At 41.5% G+C, this 13,858-nt stretch overlaps 2 protein-coding genes, 2 non-coding genes and 1 pseudogene across 6 annotated transcripts in view; 1 reads left to right on the top strand and 4 right to left on the bottom strand.

The window, feature by feature from the left end:
* The window catches only part of LOC134328804 (histone H2AX-like), a 92,717-nt gene that overhangs the window by 48,157 nt on the left and 30,702 nt on the right, over nucleotides 1–13,858 (bottom strand). The gene's annotated exons all lie outside the window — the stretch shown is intronic.
* Nucleotides 60–133, top strand: trnam-cau (transfer RNA methionine (anticodon CAU)). Its single transcript has one exon. It is a non-coding gene; the product is annotated as a tRNA-Met (tRNA).
* Nucleotides 948–1,020, bottom strand: trnam-cau (transfer RNA methionine (anticodon CAU)). Its single transcript has one exon. It is a non-coding gene; the product is annotated as a tRNA-Met (tRNA).
* LOC134329668 (5S ribosomal RNA) lies at nucleotides 2,389–2,497 on the bottom strand (annotated as a pseudogene).
* Nucleotides 4,485–11,648, bottom strand: LOC134328767 (serine/threonine-protein kinase pim-1-like). Of its 3 annotated transcripts, XM_063009987.1 has the most exons (17): nucleotides 11,556–11,648; nucleotides 11,084–11,217; nucleotides 10,234–10,369; nucleotides 9,223–9,387; nucleotides 8,008–8,059; nucleotides 7,706–7,803; nucleotides 7,255–7,490; nucleotides 7,076–7,174; nucleotides 6,845–6,907; nucleotides 6,628–6,722; nucleotides 6,391–6,441; nucleotides 5,849–6,221; nucleotides 5,575–5,749; nucleotides 5,354–5,466; nucleotides 4,998–5,077; nucleotides 4,815–4,912; nucleotides 4,485–4,715 (listed from the first exon to the last, which is right to left on the bottom strand). In XM_063009987.1, exons 5-13 carry the CDS (start codon nucleotides 8,026–8,028, stop codon nucleotides 5,625–5,627), a joined length of 1,161 nt encoding a protein of 386 aa, XP_062866057.1. In that variant the 5' UTR covers nucleotides 8,029–8,059; nucleotides 9,223–9,387; nucleotides 10,234–10,369; nucleotides 11,084–11,217; nucleotides 11,556–11,648; the 3' UTR covers nucleotides 4,485–4,715; nucleotides 4,815–4,912; nucleotides 4,998–5,077; nucleotides 5,354–5,466; nucleotides 5,575–5,624. The 3 variants fall into 3 exon arrangements, with proteins under 3 accessions (XP_062866057.1, XP_062866055.1, XP_062866056.1); XM_063009985.1 differs by lacking the exon at nucleotides 4,998–5,077; XM_063009986.1 differs by lacking the exon at nucleotides 4,998–5,077 and having other exon boundaries at nucleotides 11,102–11,217.

The following is a 13,858-nucleotide window of genomic DNA, read 5'->3' as shown; positions in this document are numbered from 1 at the left end:
ATTGTGCCCAAACTACAACTACAAAAACTGTCAGATTCAGTCTAGACGTGTTGCTGTCAGCCTCGTTAGCGCAGTAGGTAAGCGCATCAGTCTCATAATCTGAAGGTTGTGAGTTTGATCCTCACACGGGCCAAGGCAGTTGAGGGATCAGTTTAGTTACTGTGCCTAATCCAGTGTTTTTCAAAGTGAGGGGCATGACAGGAGAGCCAAGTCTGACGGGCGGAGAAATGAAGTACAAAACCAATGCTTTAACATCAGAATCTTTTTTTTACGGTGAATAATAAGCAAACTGCTTTCAGGTTGGCAGTATTCATTCTGATAGAGAGTCTAGATCAGGGGTGCACACTACGTCGATCACACAGTACACGCTGGTACATCATTCCTCATTCAAACAGGTCAGCGTGACTGACATGAAATGTGGCCACTGTTTCTTTAATTTGCGGTTTGTTACCATAACTATGCCTCAGCACGTCTAATCACTGCTAATCTAGAAAGTTTTCATTTAGCCAGTTTGCTGACGGAGACATTTTAACCCCAAAATCTGACATTCTTATGAAACGCTGCACTTAGATAAGACAAGCCACTTAAATTACTAATATAGAAAATTTCACTGGATCCTGTAAAAACTAAATTTCTACAACTCTACATGAAAAGGTGCTGTAACCATAAACAAATTAGATAGTAAAGCAATAAGGCACCAGAGACCGTGCACTACTGCTATGATTTTATCACGGGGAAAGTTATCTTTAACATGAAACCCATCTGCAAACTGGGCTTAGATCAGAATCTAAATCTAAGCATCAAAAACTGGATGAGAATCAAACTCACACCCTTCTGACTGTAAATGAATGTTTACTACCTGTTCTATTTATGATGAAAGTCACTAAATGACATAAAACCAGTCTGCTAACTGGGCTTGGATTAGGCACAGTGACTAAATGAGGCCTTGCCCCGTGTGAGGATCGAACTCACGACCTTCAGATTATGAGACTGACGCGCTACCTACTGCGCTAACGAGGCTGACAGCAACAGGGCTAGACTGAATCTGGCAGTTTTTGTAGTTGTAGTTTAGGCACAATATTGAAAAGCAGAATCTAAATGTAAGCATCAAAAACTGGTTGAGAATCAAACTTACACCCTTCTGACTGTAAGTGTATGGTCACTACCTGTTCTATTTACAGTGCTGATGAAAGTCACTAAATGACATGAAACCAGTCTGCTAACTGGGCTTAGATCAGGCACAGTAACTAAACTGGTACATCAAGATCCTTGCCCCATGTGAGGATCGAACTCATGACCTAAATGTAAGCATCAACTGGATGAGAATCAAATAGGGGTGCACGATATATCGTTTCAGCATCGTCATCGCGATGTGTGCATGCGCAATAGTCACATCGCAGGACGTGCGATGTCACTTCATGCAAATTAAATCAAATCCGTCATGCTACAACTTTTTTGCTGCTTGAACTAAAATTCACACCTTCTCATTTTCCATGACATATCTACCAGTGTGTTAAAAAACCTAGTGAGCTAGTTAGCGATTCCATCAGGTTTCGCGTTTAGCATTTAGCATTTTGCCATTAAAACTAATGGAATGAGGTGGGACGGCACTAACAAGTCAATATAACCTCTCGATTCATGTACAGAAAACTGTTTCATTTGCTGACAAGCCCAAACTTGCAAATAAAAACACTCGTTAAAAATCAAAAATTATTTATTTACGTTTAAAAAATAACTTCCTGTCCGCACCGTCAGCCATGTTTATTTTTCTGCGAGAGAAGATATGCCGCAATGAATTCTGGGATTGCCTTCATCACTAGGGACGCTTCCGATTCTCACTCGTTCTTAAGTAAAAATAACATTGAAATATTAAGATGCCTCAGTAGTGAGCTTAGTAACTAAGGTATCTCGGATTTTGAACAGGTGTATTAGGTGTACTACTTGAAGAGGTTTTGATTGTGAAATAAAATAATAAATGACCAATTTTGTCAATCCTGTTAATTCCCTTATGTGATATTGAAGCTTTCTTAGTTTAATGCTCAGTTTCAACCCAGTACAAAGATGTAGCTTGTTATAATCTTTTGTATCCCTTGTAGGCACCACCCTTTTTCACAGATGAGCCCTTTATTTAGAGTAAGATATTATTAATAATGTGGTGAAAATTTTTGCACTTTTTTTTTATATTGCAATATACTGTATATCACAGGGAAAAGAAAAATCACAATGTCAGTTTTTTCCAATATCATACAGGCAGGATGGATAAGTGTTTTACTCAGAATGAAAGTGTCAGATGGCCTTTTTCTTCACGTATTGCTTTGATGATGATGAAGAAAAAAGAAAATGTTCGGCTCCTTTGGCAGGAGGTTGAAGTAAAGATGTGTGAGGAAAAGCTTCCAGCACCTGGTATTCCCAGGCGGTCTCCCATTCAAGTACTAACCAGTCCCAACCCTGCTTAGCTTCTGAGATCGGGCGTTCTCAGGGTGGTATGGTCGTAAGCAAGAGACCCTACAAATAGCTTCACTTTTCTAGTCGTCCATCGTTCAGCCTTTCACTTCGCGAGGTTTAGTCTTTATTTTTCTTTTATTCAAAACGCCCCATTTTAAAATGCGTTCGATAGTGGCAAAACACAACAAGAACAACACACACATCAACTGCTCATTTCATGCCTGCAACATCTTACGAGAACACTTGGGACGGGGGAGCCTTTATAAACTAATCAAGCTCGCAGTTCATGTATTTATAGACGGTGGTGTTCATGCTTTTGCACTTCAACCTAGGACAAGATAGTGTTTACTTTCTCTGAAGAGCAGAGACTAATGGTACCATCTCAAATTATATCCACCGCCCTATGTAGTGCACTATGTTGGACATGACATCATAGAACTTTTGCAAAAATCGTCCTTAAAACAGCTGGTTTAAAGTCCCTGATATCCAACAGTAGCTTAGATAACTACTTATTAATCATTCAGTGACTGTTAAAAGAAATGGTTTGTACTGTTAGGAAGTACCCTAAGTAGGGCATAGGCGACATTTGAGATGGGCCCACAGTCTCTTCCTAAACGGTGTTACTAACGAAGCAGAGGCTCTGAACTCTAACTCACCTTCTTTGCTCTTTGCCTGTGCTGTAGTTCCTCACTGCCAAACAGGTTGTCCAGTTTCCTGCACTTTCCTGCATCTGCTTGCAGCTTTTTCTGTTTTTTATTTTTCATCACGGGCTTTATTCTGCACCTCCTTTACGCTTTTTCGACCCACTGGAAAACTCGATCCCGACCCTCCCGATGACCAGTCCATCCCTGACCCTGGTGCATTTCAGACCCAGCAACACCTTTAGTCACCTTTAGACAAACACTGCTTCATCCCAGGGACAAAGAGACTTCACACCAATTGGTCAGCCACCCATAAAGCACCCATAAAGCCCTCCTAGTCAGTTTAACCCCAGTTCACACCTGGCAGGGTGGGGCAACGACTCTCAAATGAGTAACACCTTGGCTCTTGTGAGCCAAGAAGCCAAAGAGGTCCAACAGAAGAATATTTAAAAGAAATTCTCAGTATGAAATATCCAAACTATGGCTAAAAGTTAGCATATGCAGTGCTTTGCTCGGTGGAACGTGAATCATTTCTTATTAGTTAGTCATTGATGAAGATTTCCGTCTGTAATATTTTATTTACATTTTCAGCATTTAACAGATGCTTTTATCTAAAGCGACTTACACAATGATCTGAACACGATGAGCAATTGAGGGTTAAGGGTCTTGCTCAGGGATCCAGCAGTGGCCACTTGGTGGAGGCGGGGCTTGAACCGGCAACCTTCTGTTTACTAATCCAGTACCTTAACCACTGAGCTATCACTGCCCTATTTTATCACTGATGTGAACAGTTGCCTGTTCATTTCTGTTCACGTTGTTTAATCACTTATGTGAACAGTTGGGTGTTCATTTCTGTTTCTGTTGTTTAGCGTGTACAGAACAATGAGAGGTCTTTGGACAGACATAAGTAGTGCCAGTGGAAGAGTTCTAAACAACAGTGATGTGCTGGGGAGTCTTGGATTAAACACATGATAAGTGTTCCTGTTGATGACCACTGGACTAGAGTTTAGGAGATCAGTGCCTTTATGTTGTGTTTTAAATATTTGTTGTTGGAATGTCAGAACATGTCATATGTAACATGTTTTAATGAACAAAATCAGTTTAGTGAAAAGCTTTTTGTTACATGACATTAGACCAGGTTAGGGTCAGGTTTACTTTAGTGATTTAGGTGAAGTCTTGTTCCCTCGAATGTTGCTGGACAAAATGTGTCTAATTGTAAAGGGTCTTTTGATCATTTTTTTTTTATATCCATACATTCTCAGCTGTACAAAACTACAGCTGCAAGAAAAGGTCATTCCAAACTTGTTTAGGATTCATCTACATTTCTGCATCAACTCTTTATAAAATGTGCTCTCCTGTGTTGTGCAAGTCATAAAGTGGGTAAAGACAATACACACGCCAGTACAAACAGTTTTATTCAATGTACTGACCGTTAAATGACCATCAACTGCAATCAAGGCACAATACACATGTGTTAAACGTCTGCAGGATCCATTCCCAGACACCAACCGTAGATGGTTGTGGTGACTCAAGGACGTTTCATCTTCTGCCGGGTATCAGGGTGCTTGGGCCCAAATCTGATCTGGTTGCTTCTTCCAGTTGGTTAGACTTGTTAATTGATGGGGCTTTCTACAAGACAATTACCCAGAACACACACACCCATATCAATCATTGATGTTAAATGATGTTAAACTCCTAACTGCCAAAGCCACTTTCTCCAGCACTCACCTTTCTGATCTGGCATGGTATGTACACGGTGCTGAGGAATGGAGGTGATCTGAACCTCAGCCAGAAACCTCTGGATGTGTTCTTGTAGCAGACCTGTGCTGTGGTGGTGAAAACATAATGTGAGATTGATTTCCATCATGTGTTAAGGGGATGTTAAGCTAATAATTATCTGAGTCGACTGACTCATCAAGCTGATCCACAAAATGTTGCTGATCTCCAGATCACTCCTGTTGTGTTTTTCGGGTGATCATCCTCTCAGATTACTTTGACATAACATGAAAGCAAACAGTGGACAGTTTTGTTCATACACATTTAGTCGTTGCTTAGTCTCCGATAGGATGAGGAATTGTTGTTATAGCTATAAAAATGTATGATTTTATTTGGTTAAAAGTTCTTTAGACACCAATTACTAAACTGGTGTCTTTAATGTTATTAGCAAAATGTAACGATGATTCATTGCAACATGTGATCTGGCCTATATGCTAACACAGACTCTTAGCTATATCCATTTAGGTCTATCATTATGTGTTCTGACTGACCTGGACTTAGTTTGTAAGGATCTCTGGAAACCAGTGGTGCTCCAGGATCATCTCAAGGCTGGGTCTCTTATTCGGATCCTTCGCCAGGCAGCGTCTGATCAGAAGACGGCAGGCTGTGCGTGCAGTGATGGGGTCGTTACAACATTGTAATAGAAACTATTTAACATCATTTTTTTTTAAATGAAAAGAGACGTGTTTCTTATGTTTCTGATTTCTCTTACCCTTAGACACACCAGCTTTTAAGATCAAGTGTCCAGCAGCGATCTCCCTCTCATTCCAGAATGGCAGCTCTCCACACACTAACAAACAAAAGGACACCCAGGCTCCACACCGTTGCAGCGCAACCATGATACTTACCTTCCTCGATCCATTCAGGTGGGGCGTATAGCATGGTGCCTGAATAAAAGTGAGAGAAACGGGTCTCACACACACGGCTTTCCTATGCCATCGCTGTCATCTGTGTGTCATAGCTACTGAACGCCGAGGTACAATTACCTGCAAAACGTCTGTAGGGGGTCGACTTCAGCAAGTCCCCACAGCCAAAGTCTATGAGCTTGATCTCTAAGGTGTGGAAACTGACCAGAAGGTTCTGCTCCTTGATATCCCGATGGAGAACCCCGCGATTACGGCAGTGACAGGCGGCGAGAACCACCTGCCACATGATCATCTGAGCCAGACATTCGGGAAGTGAGCCGTTCCTTCGGTATTCGTAGAGGTCCATGCAGCGGGCGGGTCGCTCCAGGATCAAGACGTAGCACTCGGGCCTGTCGAACCATTCCAGGAGCTCCAGGACGTATTTACAGCGAGGTGGCTCGGACACCATCAGCATCAACGCCACCTCTACAGGGAGAGCGTTCTTCTCGCCAAGCTAATATTTGAGCAGACCCATGGTTAGCATGGGGTTGGAATAGGCAGAGTGACGGTTACATTAGATGCTATTTTGCATTTTAATGCATCATGTCATTTATAAGATAAGGTTTTTTTTTATGGTTGATGCATCTTTGCAATATTTCACAAGTGAAACAAATGTTACTTACAATGGTGATGAATCTGTCACAGCCACTCTTCAGCACAACCTTAATAGCAACCTATTAAAACATGCAAAACAAAACGATTCAAATCAGGAACGAATATTACGGGAACGTACTTTACAGCTCGGCCAACAATAACCAAAAGGGCCGTTCGCTTTTTAACTGCAAGTTTGATGACGTGTAGTCATTGTAATGATCGACAATTCTCGTGTCACTCTGAGCAGAGCTGAGTAAATATCTCACCTGTTTTCCATCGGCCTCACAAAGTCCTGCAAACACAGAACCGCAGCCTCCTTTCCCCAGAAGCTTTCCCACTCTGTACCGGCTATTGAAGCACTCTGTAAAGCAGGGTGTGTTGTTAATCTGATAGAAACTCCAGTGTTCTCAGTAAAACTCGTGAGCAGTATGATTTAAGCTCTAGAAAATATTTGTTCTATGAAAGGTGTGAGGCTGGACAGACCTTTGGATGGAGCTCTGCCTCTCTGGACCGAGTGCTTTCCTGTAGTCGTGCTCTCATCACCAGCTGTTGTTCACACAAATGTTATTTAATCGCTGTTAGTCAATGATCTCTAACACATCAGATGTACAACACGTGTCTAGAGCTTTACAGAGTCATACGTTACAAATGTTTTATCATTAAATCCTACCAGTTCACGATATCATTGAATGGTTCAGTAAAGCTCTGGCTGACCTGTGTGGATGGAGTCACTGGAGGAAGTGATGGTGCTCAGTTCCTCCGGGCTCTCTTCAATGTGTGAGGTCCCTCCAACTGTAGCTTCAACGCTCTCGACTTAAAAGACGTGTTTTGTGTTAGAATCAGCGTTTTATATCGACTTTCAAACAGTCACAGAGTGAATCTTTCAAACCCACCTGAAGTTCCAGAAGCGGATCGTGGATGTAGCGAGTCTCTCTGTGTGTTTTGTGATCCACGTGATTTAGAGGAGCTACTGGATCCTTCCTGTTTTGGGCTCAAATCCACCACCTCATCTGATCGGGAAGTGATGGAGTCGTCTGTTCTGTCACCATCGGTGTTAGCAACCATGTTCTGAATGGTTCTGATCCAAGCCTCTCTATTCTCCTCTGAATCAGCCTGCAATACCCAGATCCTACACACACACACACACACCCTGAACATGGCACGAATCTACAGCACAACAGAGTGCTCTGGTTTTCATGTCATTTCTATTATAAAGATAGTAAAATGTTCCTTTTTCAATTCTTCATCTTTCTTTAGCAGAACTGTTGCACAGCCACGCCCTTCAGCGTGTCATAATAAAAGAAAGAAAATGAATTTTCATGCCTGATGGTACACTGGACTTACTTTGTAGGTGAAACCACCTGGAAGCAGCAACGGCGTCCGATGCTCCGGTAGTGTTTGGCCGTGCACTGGCGTAAATCGGCTATGTCCACCATGCTATTCTGCTGGGGCACAAAAGGTTTCTCAAACATTTCATTACCTCTAATATTCCAGTTTTAAATCAAAGCACAAGCAAAACAACTCAAACTTTAGCAAACGAGTGCTTAAAACTGACTGTTCAGGAGCAGTTTCTCCTTTTCATGTTGATTTTGATGAAGGCCACCATTGCTACTGATTTTACTTTAGACAAAGGACACGTGACTAACCCTGGATTTCTTCTTGTACATAAGGTGGTTGTCCTGAATCAGGAACCAGCGCCTGAAGGAAAGAAACAGAAACAAAAAGAAATCACAGAAAGAAAACAACTGCATAGTACTGAAATGGTTCTGCAGGGTTTCACCTGTAACTAATACAATGATATAAATAAGCTTCACATTAAATCATTCAGAGTTGAATCGTCGTGTATTCTGATTTAACAAGCCGTTGATCAGTCTGAGTCAGTAACATGTACAATGTTTAGGAAACGATTGCTATGATGGTTAGAGGTGTTTAATTAGCCATTTATTTCTACCTAAATGATTGCTCATCGTGTGTTCTAGCTCTCTACACACCTGTTCCATGTTTTAAATACATTACTGGCCCTCTTCAACAAGTATCCCTCCATAACTATCTGGTTCTCTGCGTCCACGCTGCCCTCCGGTTCGATCTCGCCACCACAGACGTCCTGAAAAGACGTCTGAGGACGAACTCCACCGAACGGCCAGCACAGACGTAGACTGGTCAAAAAGCGTTGCATTAGAGAAGGACGGTCGGTAGCATGTCTCTCCTGTTCAGCAGCCATCGTGAGAAATGATGTACAAACACTGAAGGTTCAACTAAACTGAGCTCTCATAGAACACTCAGTGTCATCACAATGATGTCACAAAGGCAGAAGGTCTCAGTGCTGCAGCGCTGCAGGTGATGGTGTACATTTAAATTTCACCATTTGTTTATTTTTCAATATTTTACTCAAATTATTTTACCCCCCCCCCCACACACACACACCTAATTTATTAAAAAATGTCCCTCTTTTATTTTACAGTGTTTATTATTTCTTTTATTTGTGCTGTTAGTGATAATTACTGTAACCTTGCACAACATGTGTATCAAATACATTTACACCAATTATTTTTAGTCAAAGAATAAATAATGAATGATTAGAAACAGCTGCTGAAGAAACACTTTTTAACTTTTTCAAATGCTCCAATCAGTGTTATGAAGGCGGCAGAGAGGAGATGGCTCCATCTGGCCACACTTTAACTCTCTTTGTTTTCACACGTTTGCTGAGCGGCACACACACACACACACCTGGAACAAAGAAAGGTGATCAGACCTAATCATCACATCCTCTAGATTGGCAGATCAATGACTTTTAGTTACAGTTGAGTCTGTAAACCTTGATTTATTTACATGAATGCACAGACCTCCTCCTCGATTCCTACCGGAGTTTACTGCCACTCTGTCCGCTCTGAACATGCTTCGAACATCCAGCTCCACCGCGCTGTTACAGTTTAACCACGTCTGAATCATGATGTTACACTCCGCCATTCACCCACGTGTTGTGGTGCACAGTCGCAGCTCATCCATTTTGTTTGCCAGAGGTTGTACTAAAAAGTAATTAAGGGAGATGAGACTAGACACAAGTATTGGTCACTACATGGTACTAAGTAGGTAAGTGGTAGGTCAGGAAGATGACATTTATGTGTAATACAGTCACAGTAGTACAATTCAGTAGTTATATGTATTTAAGTTGTCCAGCGAACAACTGTGTTGATCGTGTGTGTGGTCGTGGGTTGTGCATGTGCAAGTGCATGTGTACAAGAGTGTCTATTCTGTGTGCATGTGGGTGTGAGTGAGTGTATGCAAGTGTGTGTGTGTGTATATATATATATATATGATTGTGTCAGAATCTGAGCGTGCTGGTGTATGTATGCCTATGTGCAAGTGTTTGTGGATTTATGTGTCTGTTTGTGAGTGTGCTTATGTTAGTGTATGTGCATGTAAGTTAGTGTATAAGGGTGTGTATGTTTATGTGTGTGGTTCTGTTGTGTGTGATTATAATGATGCAAGTGTGTATTTGTTTGAGGTGTGCATATCATTTAGTGTTAGTGTATATGTGCATGTGTAAGTGTGTTTGCATGAGTCAAACTTTGTTAGTGTGTGTATGTATGTATGTGTGTGTCAGAGTCAATCATGTATGTGTGTGTGTGTCAGAGTCCATCATGTATGTATGTGTGTGTGTCAGAGTCCATCATGTATGTATGTGTGTGTGTGTGTGTGTGTGTGTGTGCCAGAGTGCATCATGTGTGTGTGTGTGTGTGTCAGAGTGCAACATGTGTGTGTGTGTGTGTGTGTGTTTAGATCATCAGTTTAGACCTGAGTTCAGGACTCTGACGGCTTGTGGTATGAAGCTGCTGCACAGTCTAGTCGTGTTTGTGTGGATGCTGCGGTACCTTCTCCCAGATGGCAGGAAAGTAAAGCGTCCACGTGATGGATGTGACGGATCATCCACAGTGCTGAGGAGCTTTGCGGATGCAGCGTTTGTTGAAGATGTTTCAGTGAGAGACGGAAGAGAGACCCCGGTTTTACCTGGAAGTATGGAGGGCAAAAACTGAACAACAGTAGATTAATAACAACTAAAGAGCAAATTCTGGTGAGAGACGCTGAGCCTCGTGCTGTGCACGCATCGCCATCTTGGATACATATAGATAGCTTCCCTGAAGTCTTCATTGTTTTGGGGGTAAAGCTTATTGTGGGGCATTTAGTTCTCACAAAGCCTGATTATAGGGGCAAACTGTAGCCTGACCTTTCAAGGAAAACAACAAACTCTTAGGCAAACCAGGGACCCCCGCCAAGCCTCGAACTTGGAGCTTTTACTCAGAGAGTAAGTGTTTAGCATTACACCACAGAGATTTGATGTTGGTTTGCCCTCGAGTGTTTGCTCCATGTTGGAAAGTACATATTAACGATAGTTACCTAAATGAGCTTGAAATAGTTTTTGCAAAATGTATCAAATTTAGGTCCAAACTTTAGAATTTAGAAAAATGCCAATTTCAACAACACCGTCAGATTTAAAGATAATAAAATCATATACAATTCATAAAGAATAACACGTATAATACACATTTCAAGTGTGTACACACACACACACACACACACACACACCTAAGCACATAAACGTACTACAAATACAGAACTAAATGGCTATATATAACCTATACATATGAAATAGTTTAAATGTCATGTCGAGTTTAGAAGAGCTATAAGCATGTATGAAATGTCAGATGTACACGTGAACAATACCTAGAGAACATTACACACATTCGGGTCAGTCATCATGGGTAGAATGTTCTTGTCTTCTAGCTCTCTCTTAGATGGACGGTTACTCAGTTTTATTGCAAGAGAGTCTTTCCTCAGGATCCTCAGAGCTAGACTGCCTGCTCAAAGAAAAAAAAAACTGCTGTTTTTTTCACACGGGTCGTCATGGTGACGGTGGACGCTGGTGCATTTGGCTGCCGCTACCATTACCGTATTTTTACCGTATTTTATTGTATTTTTTTCGTGTTTTTCTGTCATTTTCATCTTTTTATACACTCTTGTAATCACTACCGCTCCTGTTGATTGATGACTATGGAGTTTGTTGGGTCTTTTTTAAAAGATGCGGGCGCTGGTACATTCGGCTTCTGCAGCTCTATCTTCATAATTCTCTTTGAGGACGCTACAGTGGCTCTCGTTTTCTGCTGTCTGTCAGCATTTCACAATAGGAACTTTTTACCTGGACTTAAATTTTCTGGTGTGCCCTGCCTTGTGGTCTGGTCCTGTGCATCGCTTCCAAGAGTAGCAGCTACAGCTGGTCTCCACACGCGCACGATGTTAAGGTATTCTGTCAATCAACTGAGGAAACTCAACAACTACGCTACTCCATCGTGTTTATCAGTAATAAAACAACTTGGACTTTTACGCCGGCGCCGCTACATTCATAGGAGCTCCCGGAGGAAGTTTGTTTACTCCCAGTCCGATTCCAGTCCCAGCGCGATTCCATCTATCTGGTCAGCTGTGCGCTCCGTCTCAACACTACATGCGGAGTGGGATAGAAAACGTGGAGTGGATTTCAATACTCTTCGACCGATTCCCTCAGCTAATGAAACCTCGTTGGCTCCCCCTGTGAAAATGTGCTTAATTAATGCACGCTCAGTGGGGAAATGACTGAGATAATGACTTATTTATTAGGACCAATTTGGCCTTTTTGTTTGTAACTGAAACCTGGCAACGAAATATGAATTATTGAATTATTTATTTATTTATTTATTTTTATTATTTATTATTATTGTTTATTGTTTATTATGTAGATAAGTGTATATATTTTGTAATGCAATGTTTTTGTAAAGCACTTTGTGATTCTTATCTGTGAAAAGTGCTATATACATAAATTTTACTTACTTTACTTGAAGAATGTCTTTTAAGAAAACCAAAGATTTTGTCTCTAACAAATCATGCGCACATAGATAAACTCGTACTGACCTTCACTGTGGCTCCAGTCTGCATGTACAGACAGATGCACAGCTGGAGGCTCCTGGATGCAGTGTGGTGCCATTTCAGCCTAAAGAAGATTTCTTTGTCATGTCGCCAACTCATACACTGGATGTCCGCCTGACGTCCGAGGTTCTTTCGTCTCGTTTTCAGCCAATAGACATCCAGAAATACCGGATCGAAGAAAATATTGTTGTTTCGGCGTTATACCAACAACACCAAGGCAAGCTGGAAGCGGAGCTATACACAATTGGCCACTTTCCCACAACAGACCTGTGGTCATGTTGTACAACAGAGCACTAGCTCATTATAACAGTAAAATGCTTTTACTTGGAGAACTGGGGGAATTGTTTAATGCTTACGGTTTCTGGCATCAAAGTTGTGTCTTCACTTCGATGCCGTTTGCACAATAAAAGCTGTTCACATTCTGCAACTGTTGCATGTTCATACCTTCATATATGGAGTCGTTTTGTGGGGCCAAGCATATCTTACAGTTCTCAAATCCTCCATTATACATACACGGTGAAATTAAAACGCTTTATATTCTGTGTACTCTTGAAAACAAACAGCCATGGCTCGGATGAGGGTGCGCTGCTCCCCGACCTTATTGGAAACCACGGTCCGGAGGATTTAAAGTACAATTATACTCACCAACGATGGAAAGTCGGTGCTTAGCCTAGGTAGTACGTAGGTAGGAAGTTCCGGGAGTCTTCCACATATACATAGCGGCTCCCTGATGCCCACAAATCAGATAAAATCTCCCGGAATCTAGAACGAGCAGCCAAGAGTGACACATGCGCACACGCGTATTAAATCCGTTATCTGATGTACAATCAAGCGCACTGTGGAGAGAACATAAATCAATTGTCTAATATACTGTCTAGTGCACTATGTAGGTTATATAAATCCCTTATCTGAGATACAATTTAGTGCACTGTGTAGGGAACATAAACCAACTGTATAATTCACTATCTAGTGCACTACGTAGGGAACATAAATTCATATCTAAAATACTATCTAGTGCAATATGTAGGGAACATAAATCCGTTATCTGATACACAATTTAGTGCACCATGTAGGGAACATAAATCCGTTATCTGATATACAATTTAGTGCACCATGTAGGGAACATAAATCCGTTATCTGATATACAATTTAGTGCACTATGTAGGGAACAGAAATCCGTTAACTAATACGCTACCTAAAGCATTATGTAAAAAACATTCGTCTATTATCTAGTACACTATCTAGTGCACTAAGTAAGGAACATCAATTATTTTCTAATATACAATCTAGTGCACTATGTAGGGAACATACATCTATTATCTTTCACACTATCTAGTGCACTATGTAGTACACCTTAATGTGTTTGTGACACGAATATAGCTTAGTAGCTCAGTTAGCAGCTCCTAAAACTTCTGTTATCACCCCCATATCCTCTGGTGTGTGCGAGAGGTTTTTTTTGTTATTTGGGGGGCTTGGGGGCTCGGGGACAAGGTCCGGGGGTACCCCCCTGAAATGAGTTTTTGCAACTTGGGATGTCTGGAT

The sequence above is a fragment of the Trichomycterus rosablanca genome, chromosome 15 (assembly GCF_030014385.1).
Source record: "Trichomycterus rosablanca isolate fTriRos1 chromosome 15, fTriRos1.hap1, whole genome shotgun sequence".
Classification (NCBI taxonomy): Eukaryota; Metazoa; Chordata; class Actinopteri; order Siluriformes; family Trichomycteridae; genus Trichomycterus; species Trichomycterus rosablanca.
The sequence above is the reverse complement of the archived record's forward strand: the minus strand, read 5'-3'. Positions and strand labels throughout refer to the sequence as shown.